Source organism: Sceloporus occidentalis, unplaced genomic scaffold (assembly GCF_023333645.1).
Source record: "Sceloporus occidentalis isolate IW3139 unplaced genomic scaffold, rSceOcc1.0.p SCAF_162, whole genome shotgun sequence".
Lineage (NCBI taxonomy): Eukaryota > Metazoa > Chordata > Lepidosauria > Squamata > Phrynosomatidae > Sceloporus > Sceloporus occidentalis.
This window is the reverse complement of record NW_028317142.1, coordinates 1,984,241-1,997,275: the sequence shown is the minus strand read 5'-3', so window position 1 is coordinate 1,997,275 and position 13,035 is coordinate 1,984,241. Positions and strand designations below refer to the sequence as shown.

At 41.4% G+C, this 13,035-nt stretch overlaps 2 protein-coding genes across 3 annotated transcripts; one reads left to right on the top strand and one right to left on the bottom strand.

Moving 5' to 3' along the window:
* Window positions 1-435: 435 nt before the first annotated feature.
* LOC149279569 (proteasome assembly chaperone 2-like) lies at window positions 436-4,787 on the bottom strand. Its single transcript, XM_089501069.1, has 7 exons — window positions 4,731-4,787; window positions 3,726-3,897; window positions 3,326-3,384; window positions 2,200-2,318; window positions 1,595-1,768; window positions 1,000-1,120; window positions 436-519 (listed from the first exon to the last, which is right to left on the bottom strand). Exons 1-7 carry the CDS (start codon window positions 4,785-4,787, stop codon window positions 436-438), a joined length of 786 nt encoding a protein of 261 aa, XP_089357195.1.
* Window positions 4,788-5,159: 372 nt separating this feature from the next.
* LOC149279568 (centrosomal protein of 76 kDa) lies at window positions 5,160-11,840 on the top strand. Of its 2 annotated transcripts, none has more exons than XM_089501065.1 (12): window positions 5,160-5,222; window positions 5,993-6,154; window positions 6,928-7,009; window positions 7,869-8,093; window positions 8,549-8,734; window positions 9,101-9,198; window positions 9,440-9,568; window positions 9,722-9,910; window positions 10,040-10,206; window positions 10,291-10,624; window positions 11,072-11,289; window positions 11,702-11,840. In XM_089501065.1, exons 1-12 carry the CDS (start codon window positions 5,160-5,162, stop codon window positions 11,838-11,840), a joined length of 1,992 nt encoding a protein of 663 aa, XP_089357191.1. The 2 variants fall into 2 exon arrangements, with proteins under 2 accessions (XP_089357191.1, XP_089357190.1); XM_089501064.1 differs by having other exon boundaries at window positions 5,993-6,163.
* Window positions 11,841-13,035: the final 1,195 nt, after the last annotated feature.

The window sequence follows — 13,035 nt, the reverse complement described above, 5'->3', positions numbered from 1 at the left end:
GTTGTGATTACCCTGTTATTTTCAAAATGCAAGTTTTTGCCAACTAGACCACAGGACAGGATGACTGAGTACATGAAACTGACCATGGAGGGTATTCGTATAATAATCTGTGTTAAAATTCAGACCTTTGCTTTAACCGTTCCCTCCACACCTTTTATCTAAACCTAATGCTGCCTGATTTGTGCCAGAAGGGTGACTGACAGCAACTGCACCCTGTGATATGGATAAAGGCAGGTCCATCAACTGACCCCAAGGCTTCAGTATACACCACCAGATTTGACGTGGGAACACAGGAGCAAACAATAAGGCTGTGATCTCATAACTGTCATTTAAATTTATACCTCCAATTACACTGCGTTGCCTCACAAATCATTCAGAGAAAGCAGTCAAGGCCCACAGGTGCCAAATTACCAGGGGCTTCAGATTTTTTCTTCATTAAAAGAGAGTGGGTGGCAGACCACTACCAAACAACAATCTCCATGAGCTCGGTATCTTCCACTTAACAGACAAATCCCCATCCTACAAAAAACAAAGGAAAAATACTGAGATTAGGTGACACCAGCGCTACAAAAGCCAGGATCGTGGGGAACATTTCTGCATACGCTTGTGTAGAATTTCCATCAACAGTATGCATATTGATATTTAAGGCACAAAAATATAAAGGAATAGTTGCTGTTGATTAGGTTATAGTACTGCTTACAGTTATGCCATCTTACAAACAACCTTATAATTTCTTAGCCAATGATATACTCTGGTTACACATCACACCGGCCCAATATCAGCTCAAGTAAATGCTTTGAGTCACTGCAGATGAGCATGCAGGGTACACGAGGACAAACAATTGGAATTACAGGCTCAGGCACAAACTATTAATCCAAAACAAATGCTTTTAGATACATCTGACTTGTACACACCCACCCTAATGCATTTGATGTGATTCAGAGACATGGTTTCTTTATTATTATTGTCTTATTGATAGAGCGCCGACAATCTACTTACAGAGTGTTCCACCAGTTTGAGCCACTCGTTCACATGGTTGAGAAGCGCAAAGGCGTCAGGGATGTTATCACCTTCTGAACAGAACTTTAGCACAACAGCAAGCTGTATTTCTTCTAAACAACTGCAAATGGAAAACCGATTACATTGGTGGCAGGATATGTGATTTCTGAAATTAAACCTTCACTAGCGCAGCAATTATTTTAAATACAAAACATTTCATAGTAAAAGAATAGACTCTTAAAACTGGAAACACATGATGGTCATAAAAAAAAAAAAAAACCTAAAAAAAAAAATCAATCACAAGGAGCAGGAAAGAGAATGGCAGGAACCGTATTGTTCCATATAATGTACAGCTTGGGCTGTTTTCTATTCACCACTGCTCCGTACATCAAAGGGAAAGTAGAGATCAGCCTTATTAAAAAGCATCACGTCCCCTGAAACAGCGGACACCCCGATGGTTCAAGAAATGACTATTATAACGGGAGACAAAAAAAAATACTGAAAAACTTCCTTCTAATCAGGAAGCACATTGTGTGCTTAATTCTATTAATTATACAGTCATTGACCGTTTGTATTCAAACATACGACAACTCACCAGTCGTCAAACAAGTGCTTTGTAAAACCACCACCAGGGACAGAAATTTTTTTCTCGTCGTCATTTATTCCCGGATAAGAAGACACCTTTTCCATTTCCTTCCACTCTAGCTCCTGTACAACATCTGCCACAGACCTTTGTAAGACTGGAGTCAACAGGTAGCGGAATGGAGCTCTGTAAGGTGACAGATCAGAACCAATACGTCATTGTGCTTTGAACTACCTTGATCACATTTGAATGTAGTTAACTGAAATCACATTCATGATTTTAATAAGTGGAAAATTCATCATTAGGGTCACAATTAGAACAGAAGGAGTAATAAAAATAATTGCAAAATAAGAAATTATGAAAGCCACCAGGGTCACATATCAGAAATGAAGGTGCAGACTTCCTGGACTATATTTTTCTTTTCTAAATGTATTTCCATGGGGTTAGGAACTGCTGGAACATGTTCAGGCAGGACTGTGACAGTGAGCCTTTTAATAGAGAACACTCACAAACCAAAGGCTTCAACAAAAAAGGGAACTGCTCAGAAAAAAAGTCTACTATAAATACAACTCTGGCTCTTAAATACAGTAAACTGGATTTGATTACATATTGCTTACCCAAATAGTTGCTGGTCAACTCTCTGGTAGGCGTGGCTGCTTGATAGGAGAACCACTTTGGTGAAGGAACACCTTTTAATCCAGCAAATCAGAGCCTGGCGAAATGATTTCGATTTTTTCTTTAAACAAACAAAAGAAAAGATACATCAATTAGACAGAAAATCAAAGATATAGAATACATTCTGAATAGTATTACAGGAAATGTTTATTTTATAGGAAAAAAGCACCACCTGCTCTTCTCTCAAACCAGATAAGATTAAGGACAACTGCAAGAAGGTATATAACTAAGAAATCACACTGTCTATGAAGCTGCCATTACTTATAAAACCAAAGCTGGAATAAGGTTATGTCATATATGCTGCTCAATTAGAGGATGGGGCTTAAGTATTTTATGTTAAGTGAAAGGCAAATTGACTTTGTGTGTCTACAGATGAGCAGCCACCTCCATGCCCTGTTGTCAGATCTGTTACGCCTCACTTTCTGCTCCCCTCTGGTGGGAAGTCTCTGCTTCTCACAAACTTTAAAAGGGTGGAACAAGAGATCAGAGGACTGGAATATACCACAGATCCCTGCTCTCTTTGCTTAAAATTGTCTTTTGTAATGTAAGTAACTTCAGAACAATTCATACCGAATGATAAACCAGAAAGCTTTGTGTGTAGCAGTTCCCCTTTTAACTGCTTTTTAGTTGTGTGCCAACAATGTCTGGATGCTACATGTTTCCAGATAGGCGTTACACATTAACTTAGGGAAATTATGCCTTATTCTTTTTATCATAGCTATAATAATTTTTTAATACTAACCAACAGCTTGTAAACATTGTTTGTTAAGTGTAATTGCTGGGGTATATTAAGTTTAGGTCTAACAATGTGTAGTGTGGCACCAACAGCTGTATTTCCTCCCTTCTCACCCATCATTACAATCAACAAATAGGGGAGGTAATTTAAGGTAGCTGCTGCTATGGTATTCAGATAGGATGTATTTCTAATACACACATGCATATACCATTACACAACTTTACGTATTGCATCGAATTGTAAAATGTAGGATTTCTTAGCAGCAGATATGCTAATATGAATAATTGAGCCACAGACCAGTGCAAATGTTGGGCTTTCCATAATACACATACCTTTATGATTGGTGATCTGAGCTGAAGGACAACAAGTTTTCTGGTCGGCAAAGCATACACTGTAAAAACACCTGAAATTACTTGCATGCACTAAAGAAACACAAAGGCGCAAGCAACAACAGAGTTACTTGTGACAAACTAGTAGCATTTCTTGTTTTATATAGTATCGTCAGTCTCCCGAATACATGCGTACACAAATAAAACCAACAACCCAAACACATTTAAGAGATACCCAGGCGTGGGGGGGACATCCAGCAAAAGGCGATGACGAAATGCATATTCAGCTAGAAAGCCGCACGCAGCCGGTGCGCGAGTAGATCCAATGCACATGCCAGCAACGTGGTAGATTTTAGAATTAAACATTAGTACCCCTGTAAGAAAAACAATTCACGTGACTCACCTTCAGCATTTGTACTAAGCTCCTTTGCATTTTCCTCGTTGGTTGCGTAAGGGTTATTTCCCACCATGGGCACGAGGCAGTCTGTGTAAAAATAGCCGACCTTTGGCATATTCAGTGTGGAGATGACCAAATCGATGGATAGCTGGCCTAAATTTCCCACAGATACAGCTGGCTAAAACAGAAGGGTATATGTTTTATTAATACCCAGACGGTGTCAAGCCGGGATATTTAAGGCGAGTGCCACAAGAGCGGTATTACGGCGTATTTTTAACGACATTTTTACATTTCCCAGTCACCGAAAGCGGCCGCGACCCGTATACCTGTTTGTACGGAGCTCTAGCATTGTTATACGGGCAGCATGGAGGTGGTTGCTTCCTCTTTACTATGAGAAGGTTTCACTTAATTATAAAGAAATCACGTGTTAAACAGTAAAACTTAAACAGAACCGGTTAATCCGCGTAGGCTTTCATTTTCAGCAGAACATTGCCGTACAACGGTGACAGGAACCACAAGTTTCCATTTTTTGTACATGTAAATGATAAAATGCCATGGCGAGCGTCAAGCACAAATGTGTCTTTTGGGTATTTAGGAGCATCATAATTAAACTTACAAAAGGAAAGCACACAAAATCCACATACCTGTAACAAGTCTTAAGTATAATGAAAAATTAGTCACAATAAATAAAATCGTAAAAAGCAATCCTTTGCACGCAATTCACTAAATGGAGAGCTGTCAGGCAGGAATCAACTCCCTGACTTCACTGTTTACTATGAAAGACAAATGTCGCCGATTTAACTATACATTATACGGGGCCAGCCAAGCTGCAGAAACTCACTGGGGTTGACCCTTCATGATGTGTGAAGGCAAAGAAACACAGCTCCCCTTTAGTGAATAACCCCGCTTGAGTGCATACTTTGTTATAGGCATAGAGCAGCATGTGCTACTCCCGGTTCCCGGGGACCCGTGATTATCAGCAGCGTTCAGCAAGAGTTCGCTCGTTCTTACCAGCAAAAGGGTACATTCCGCCGGGATATCCCGCTCTGATTCCACCGGCACGAGCATGACTGACTGAAACCAAAAGCGCAACGTCAATATCGTGCGACGGCGCTCAGTGGAAACGTCACGCAAGGTCCTCGTCTGCCATGAGGTGCCCTGCCTGCTGCTGGATTAATGTGATCAGGCAGTGCCAAAGACAGCTTCCCGCTGGTCCTCCCGCCACTCACAAGTTAGGAGCCGGTTGGGTTGTCAGGGGATGCGCGTAACAGGCTATGGAGAACGGGTAACAGCTGAGGTTTTTAGTAGCTAGTCATGGCCCGAGCGATGCGGGGACGCGTGTATATGTAGCTTTATTATTGAGAGCGCATGTATATGTAACTATTTTATTGAGAGCGCGTGTAAATGGAACTATATTGTTGACATACAACCTGAAGGAAAATGACTCTGTCTCCAGAGAAAGCCATCGAACTGAAGCATATGATCCACGAGCAGCTGACCCGGGTAAGTGTAAGCTCTTAGGAACGCTGTGTAGGCTGTTTCTGCCCACACCGTAGATATAACAACTTGTGCTTTAATATTAAGGGGGTATTTCTCACTCCCCTCCTCTCTCACGTATTTAATGCTATATATATATATATATATATATACACACACACACACACACGATTTGATGACCGAGACCCTCAAAGAGAGACTCACCTGCCATCACATGTACTTTAATGCATATACAATTTATCCCCCTTGCAAACACAAGGAGGTTTGTGCAGAATCCCCCCATACCCAACTCCCACTTAGGGACACGAATGAGGCGTCTTCAGATAAACATGTCTTCTGACACACGATGTACTGCATATCAATTGGGGTGTCAGACCCCATGTGTGCATGCGCCAAAAGTGCTCCCATCTTTTTAAAGTTGCCAATCAGTCTTTTAAAAAAGTCTTATTTTTCCCCCGCATTATTGAATACAACTTAATAATAATAAAAACGTACTGTCATATCTATTCTTTAAAGGGACTGGAGGGACTTGCAGTGAATGTTAATCAGAAGTGTTTTGTAAACAGCGGTATAGTTTATACATAACTTTACAAGCACTTTTATTCCAGAGGTGGGCAAAAATATTGTATTGAAATTTCTAACTGGTTCCTTAATAAAACAAAAATCTATATTTATTGAATAATATTTATGTAATATCCATAACCTCATATAAGATATATATTGAAGTGCAGAATATGATACATCCACTGATCTTAATAAGGATATTTCTTCCCCAGATGGATGTAGCTGGTAAAATACGCGAGGTCTTGGCCGACTCTTTGAAACAAGACGCAAGGGCAGAAAGCCAACAGCTGTCAGAACGGGATATCATGAAAGCCTTGAGACAGCGAGGTGTGATTGACGATGCCTTCAAGGAACTGAGGTTCTCCGAGGGATATGTGGTACAGGTGAGAAAATAGCAGGTTTTAACCAATTCAAACACCTATTTTGAGCGCCGTAATAAAGAATAGTTTCATTTCTTGTGTCATTTACAAGAGTAGATATCCACAAAAGGTGGATATAAAAGAAATGATTGTTGATGCCCAAGCTTTGTTATTGGTATTAAAGCTGACATTTTTAAAAATAAGAGGCATATTTTAAAGAAAATATAGATAGAGAAAAAAAGCTGTAGCATGCTATAAGTAAATAAGTAAAATGATTTATTATTATTATTGTTTTTGAATGGAAAAACTCCCACTGTACTGATATACAAAAACAGCTGATTCTTTATTATTCTTTCTGGTTAATGCTGCTTTTGTCCCTGGAAGGATAACTCGGGAGGTATCACCGGGTGTACATAGGGATTCTTTAGTGTAGCAGAAGGAAAAAATAAAAGTTAAACATACCCTGGTTCTGTTCTCTTAAAGGTGATTTTATATATATATATATATATATATATATATATAATGTGTGTGTGTGTTTATGTATATTTATGTATGTTAGTTAGGCCGAGACATGCGTCCATCAGGTTCAGCCTTTCCCATATCTGTTTGTTTCTTGCTGTTGATCCATGTACATATCTGTGATGTTCCTTCTTGGTAGGGATGATGTGCCTCTATTAAGAGTATATATATATTTGCATTAAAATAGGGATCTGACAACTAAACTAAGACCTTTTTCTTCGTCTTTGAATTTGATTCATCGTTTGTGCATAACTGTCTTTTGTTTTAAGGATCACGGTGCAAGGGACCTTACTTCTACTCCAAAACCAGCAACACATTTTATAGATAAAGAACCAAGACCATTGAAAAAACGTAAGCAAAGAACACATACGTTTCCTTTTGTTTTTGGGGAAAAACAACGTTATTAGTAACTAACATTTGTTTAATGACATAACTCTTTATGTAAAACTGTAGAATAATTCAGTGACGTCTCCTGAACGAGGCCTAGGGCGGCAGGTTCAGCGGGGCAGTCCCCTGGTACAAAACGGGCGATCAAAGCTTCCTGGTGTCCTGTTGCTAATTGGGCCGGTTCCAGGGGAGATATTTGATCATCTCCCCAATCAAGCCTATGGAAGCTGTGCAGACACTGTACTGCCTCCATAGGCGACTGGGAGCGCTGCCGTAGGTCAGGTCCCAAAGGTAAATACATCACCGGAATAATTCCTTTATGAGTTTTGTAGGGGGGGGGGGGATACTTATTTTAATCCTCCTGCCTATTCCTGATATGTCTTCTGCACGTCTATACAGAAGCTGATCTCTGACCATACAGGGGCCAACAGTGTCCATGCCTCAGAGAAAGTGTCTTAATGCTTTTGCTCCAGTGCTGTGTGTATATTTGTATATGTCCTTACTGGTTGGTTACATGCCCAGGTGCAAAAAAAACAGAACATGCTGTGTGTCTGGTGTCTCATTGTGTCACGTTAGTCAGTTTACCAATCTGCTTCTTTAGTCATGCTGGTTTTCCCTTAACTTGGTTAGTTGGTTAGTTTCCTGATAGGAAAACACAACAGTCTGGAATGCCGCAATTCTTTAAAACTCTCACGTTTAATATTTTCACTCTTTCCAAATCCACGGTATGTCTTCTTGTACATGCTATCACAATGTCATATTTGTCTTCATTACACCGCATATTGTTCAAGCTACATCTTATTTTATAATTCATTTTTTGCAGCTAACATTGATCCGGCAAGACGGTATCTTCACCTTCAGGTCCTTGGGGGCAAAGCTTTCCTGGAACACCTGCAAGAACCCGAGCCTCTCCCAGGACAGGTCTGCTCCACCTTCACCCTTTTTTTACATTTTAGAAACCAGCGTTTTCGCTCTAAACCAGTTCCATGTGCCTGCGAACCAGACTTTCAAGATGGCTTCTTGCTAGAACTGCATAAAGACAGTTTGGGTATGTTCACTTATATCTTGGTAATTGATTTAACAGCTGAAAAGGCATGTACCTGGTGTTGGGAAATTGGGATGTGTAAGGTTTGCAGTTTGGAAGTTAGTGGTTTTCCTTTCTTGCTGGTCTGCTTCTTTTTCTTTAGTTTGGATCGCTGCTGCTCTTTTATAGCAACAGGGTTTTATTTATAATGAGCCATAGCATTGCCCGTGTACATAAAGCTTTGTGTCTATGATGATCACATCAATACAAACAGCTGGCGTGTGTGTAAGTATGTATGATATCTTAGTCATATTGATTCCCCCCCACACACACTCACACCCATTCTGTTTAAACCACTCCAACATGCACAGGCCTTATAAAACAGACCTAAATTTGATTTGAGCTACAGTATGTCTGGTAATTGTTGATCCCTTGCTTGTGACAGGTGTTAACCCACTTAAACGTATTTTTCGTAACAGGTGATGGGAACAAAATGGCCGACGCAACCACCATGTTGTCTATTTGTGATCCAGTGCAATTGGTTCTGATCAGGATGGACACAGCTGGTGAAAGCACTTTAGTAGCATCGCACTTTCTAGAGTGGCGCTCGGTCTTGGCAGCAGAGAAAGGGGTGACTAGCCTTGCTGTGGAACTCTTGGGAGTAGGTGAGAGTCGGAGGCCCTCTGCTCAAAACTAAGCGGATGATTAGTGGCAGAGAGCGCTTTACTTTCTGTAAAGTTCTAATAAACCATATTTAAGTGTATATGTGTATAATATATGTATGTATTTAATTTTGTAGATATTGTAGATTTTTACTTTTTAATGAAAGCAGCAAAATAAGCGTTTACTGAATAGAAGAAAGTTTTCATGTTTAACTAGTGGTTCACGAGCTCCCTCAGACCATATTTAAAATAAATCTCCTTTTATTGGGAAGCTCTAACACTGTCCATGCAGTCATTAATCAGTCTTTGTTGGCACCAGGGGCAGATCATATATATAATGTCTGCAGTAACACACGTTTTTGTCCGCAGGCGCTGAATGCAAAGTATCTCTGGGTATTTTAAACATTAAACTTGAGATGTACCCCCCACTGAACCAGATTCTGTCTCAGGAAATTGTTAAAACTCAGGTAAAGTCTTCTGTCTTTATGTAAATAAATAATACGGTGAACCATGATGCATTAAAAAACTGTCTCTGTGGGAAAAAAAGTCAATAATTTATTGGCTACACCATGTACAGCAAAATAACGTATCATTAATACCTCTGAATTATCTGTTGAGTCTGCACTGTTTGAGTGGATACTCGGTCTATCCTGTACTACATTTCATTAATCAAACAAATAAGATGTTAACCCTTTCTTTTCCTGGCAGCTTACCCTAGAGCGGCAGAAGACCGCAGAGAAGGAACGCCTGTTCCTGGTGTACGCAAAACAGTGGTGGAGCGAATATCTACAGATCCGGCCCTCGCACAACTCCAGGCTTGTCAAGATTTTTGCACAAGTTTGTGTTTTTTGTTGTTTACTCACCCCAACTGGTATTGTGACAAGCTTGTATTGTTAAATTGTTTGTACACACGGGAACGTGTCTGTTTTCCTCATAACTTCTCATCGATGGAACCTGTCCCTTTATAAGAAGTGGTTTTGTGTTTCTTAGGACGAGAATTGGATAAATCGCCCTGTGTGTTCCTTTGTCCGTCCTCTTCGGGCAGGGCGTCTTCTGGACACACCGCGGCAAGCGGCACGCTTCGTTAGCGTTATGGGCTTTGAAAAGGCCCCGGTGGTTGGGGGAGGTGGTAAACAAGAACAGTGGTGCAGCATGTTGTCCTTCCTATGCAGAAATAAGGTATGGCTCATGTTAAATCTATATACGGGGGGGGGGGGGTTGGGGCACAATGCCTATAATATGTATTACTCTATTACATTTGAAGAAGGTGTAAAACGATGTGTAATGAGAGTCGTTCTTATTTTTTAGGGTGACTGTGAAGACCATAGTAATCTCCTGTGCAGCCTCCTTCTTGGGTTTGGGTTGGATGCCTATGTCTGTGTTGGGACGAAGGGAAAGGGTGTAGCGCACACTTGGGTGATGACATATGGCACAGATGGATCGGTCACCTTCTGGGAGAGCTTGACTGGGCACAGGTTGGTGATTTTGTGTATTTAGCAGATTATTTAAAGAACGGACTATTTGACAGCAGTTGTTAAAGTAATATCCTGGTCCTGCAGGTATGTGCACCAGCCAATCAATCCGGATGATCCCCCGATAGTCGAACAGCCTAAACCCCTGTATCCTTACCGAACGATTGGCTGTATCTTCAATCATCAACGCTTCCTGGCCAACTGCCAGCCTTCTGATTCCGTGGAACTTTGCTTGTTTGATCTGAATGATGAGTCCAGATGGAAGCCAATGAGCGAGGAAGCCGTTAAATCAGTCTGTTCTCCGGGGTCCATCACTTCGCTTCCTCCGTTCCCGCCGCTCTGCTGTTCCGTGGTTGATGCCGCAGCAGAGAGTAATGAGATTGAGTTACAGCTCAGAGTTCTTGTATCGGAGCACAGAAAGGTAAAACTATGTGGGTTTGTGCTGCTCTGTAGTTTCTGTTATTATAGAACTTGTATTTTGCAAAAATGCATGACTGAAGATTTGGGGAACATAACAGCTCTTGGAATGCAAAAGAAATCAGTTTAACTCTTTCAGCTTAGCATCTGCACAAACAGACTCAAACCTTAAGCAGTACTTGGTTTCATCTTAGATTCAGGATAGGATTCAATATGCCTATTCCATGCATGTTTAAATTCTCTCACATATTACTAAATGAACCTTTACCACGTCTGCTGGTAAGGTGTTCCAATTATATACTACCTTCTCAATAAAGTAAAAATATTGTTTCTTACATCAATCTCTCCTTTTTAGATAAAGGATTTTCTTTCCATACAAAATGGTGAGCTTAAATAATCGTTAGTTGCAGCCCTAGCTTGGTTTAATCTTGTCTTTTTTTTGATCATGTAGGATTTAGGTCTCACCACAGTGTGGGAGGACAATGTTTCCTACCTCTTGTCCTCTGCGTTGGCCTCGTTTGAGATTGAACGTACCACCGGAATCTGCGCTGGGAACGAAGAGTTTCAGGATGCCATAAGGCGGGCGGTTCCAGACGGCCACACGTTTAAGGGATTCCCCATTCATTTTGTGCACAGAAATGCTCGGAGAGCGTTTGCAACTTGTCTACGGTAAGTGTAACTCGTTGTCCCAACTCCATTCTGTGAACATCATTATATTTAAAGGAGCAGTTGCACAGGGTTTTATTGAGATGCTGCTCACCTGGCGGCTGACACCTTTCGATGCTAAGCAGCAGTTGAGTTAAGTATGGTGTGAGCTCCAGCCTGAGTTGGCGGGTGAAGGAGTACCGGTCTGAGCCAAGCTCCATACTTGTTTTTTTCCTGATTACCTTAAAAGTCTGTCCTGTCAAATGGAAGTTCTGTTAGTCCAGTGATCCATTCCTTCCATGTGCATCTGCTCCTGAGTGGATATTGTCAGTATTGTAGTTTTAGTCTGGGGAGAGGAATTTTTTGATGCTGTTAAAACTGCATTTTTATTTTTTTTGCTTATTTATTTTATTTATTTTTGTTTTCTCCCTCCCAGGTCTCCTTTTTGCGATGAGATTATTAGCTGTCGCGGCGATCAAATCAGACTCGCGGTTCGAGTGCGAGTTTTCACGTACCCAGAATCTGCGTGTGCCGTGTGGATTATGTTTGCATGTAAATATCGCTCTGTTTTATGACACATGCAACAATATCTTTGTCATGGACTGTCAACCCTTGCTCTGATTCAATTTCCAGGGAAAACTTCTTCAATTCATGTGGCGCTTGTCATTATGCAGGGTTTTTATATAAATGATGAATGTGTATATCTGTACAATGTAGAAATTACATACAATAATTTATTTTGTATACACTTTCATTAAAGCATCTTTTCTTGAATACGTGAATATTTTTGCTCATATGCGCATCTAAAGTATGTCAGGCTTTTATTTTAACCACTAGAGAGCAGTAGACTACTGCAGCTGAACGTTGGTTCACGATGGGTAATATTTACGGAAGATGAAATAAATTGGTACTTTATAGGGATAGTGGCTTTCTACTTTGAGTTGAGTCGGTGTAATGATGATAATATTGTCCACTGATTACAGTGGAGTTTTTCACTAAAGGAAGGATTGGGTTTCAGCTGCTTGACTTCACTATACGTTGCGTTATAAAGGTCCAACCCCAGAGACCTTCTGCTGCAGGAAGCGCTGGGCTGGCCATGTATAATGTCCCTTGTATAATGCTGAGGGTAACATGTGAAGACATTTTGGACAATGCTATGCTTCCAACTTTGTGAAAGCAGTTTGGGGAAGGCCCTTTTCTATTCCAGCATGACTGCTCCCCAGTGCACAAAGAAAGGTCCATAAAGACATGGTTGGATGAGTTTGGTGTGGAAGAACTTGACTGGCCGGACAGAGCCCTGACCTTAACCCCATCCAACACCTTTGGGATGAACTGGAATGGAGATTGCGAGTCGGCTCTTCCAGGGCCGGCCCAAGGCAAAATGCCGCCTGGGGCGAATTTTAAAACGCCGCCCCCCCCTTATTTACCCTTCCTCGCCGCCCCCCCCCATTATCTACCCTCCCCCCCCCCCTTGTACTTACCTTTCAGCAGTCCTGCGGCGAGTCTCCCTGTTCGGTCTCGGTGCCGGCTTGTAATGGTGAGCACCGGAAATCTTCCGGCACTCAGCATTACAAGCCGGCACCGAGACCGAACAGGAAGACTCGCCGCAGAGGAGAGAGAGAGAGGGGCGCCGAGCGGGTACTGACAGGTTGGTAAGCGAAAACCACTTGGCGCCCCTCTCTCTCTCTTTTAAAAAAAAAAAAATAAAAAAAAAAAAGGGGCTTGGGGCGGCAAAGTGCCGCCCCTTCAAAAGTGCCGCCTGGAGCGGTT

Bases quoted from the DNA above. Each gene is read 5' to 3' on its own strand.
- LOC149279569 (XM_089501069.1), bottom strand. From the start codon at position 4,787: ATGCTCGTGCCGGTGGAATCAGAGCGGGATATCCCGGCGGAATGTACC. The intron at 3,385-3,725 runs GTGAGTCACGTG...GTGTTTTTACAG, and splicing joins GCTTAGTACAAATGCTGAAG to TGTATGCTTTGCCGACCAGA. The intron at 520-999 runs GTAAGTAGATTG...TGTTTTTTGTAG, and splicing joins TCAAACTGGTGGAACACTCT to GATGGGGATTTGTCTGTTAA.
- LOC149279568 (XM_089501064.1), top strand. From the start codon at position 5,160: ATGACTCTGTCTCCAGAGAAAGCCATCGAACTGAAGCATATGATCCAC. The intron at 5,223-5,992 runs GTAAGTGTAAGC...TTTCTTCCCCAG, and splicing joins TCCACGAGCAGCTGACCCGG to ATGGATGTAGCTGGTAAAAT. The intron at 10,207-10,290 runs GTTGGTGATTTT...CTGGTCCTGCAG, and splicing joins GAGAGCTTGACTGGGCACAG to GTATGTGCACCAGCCAATCA.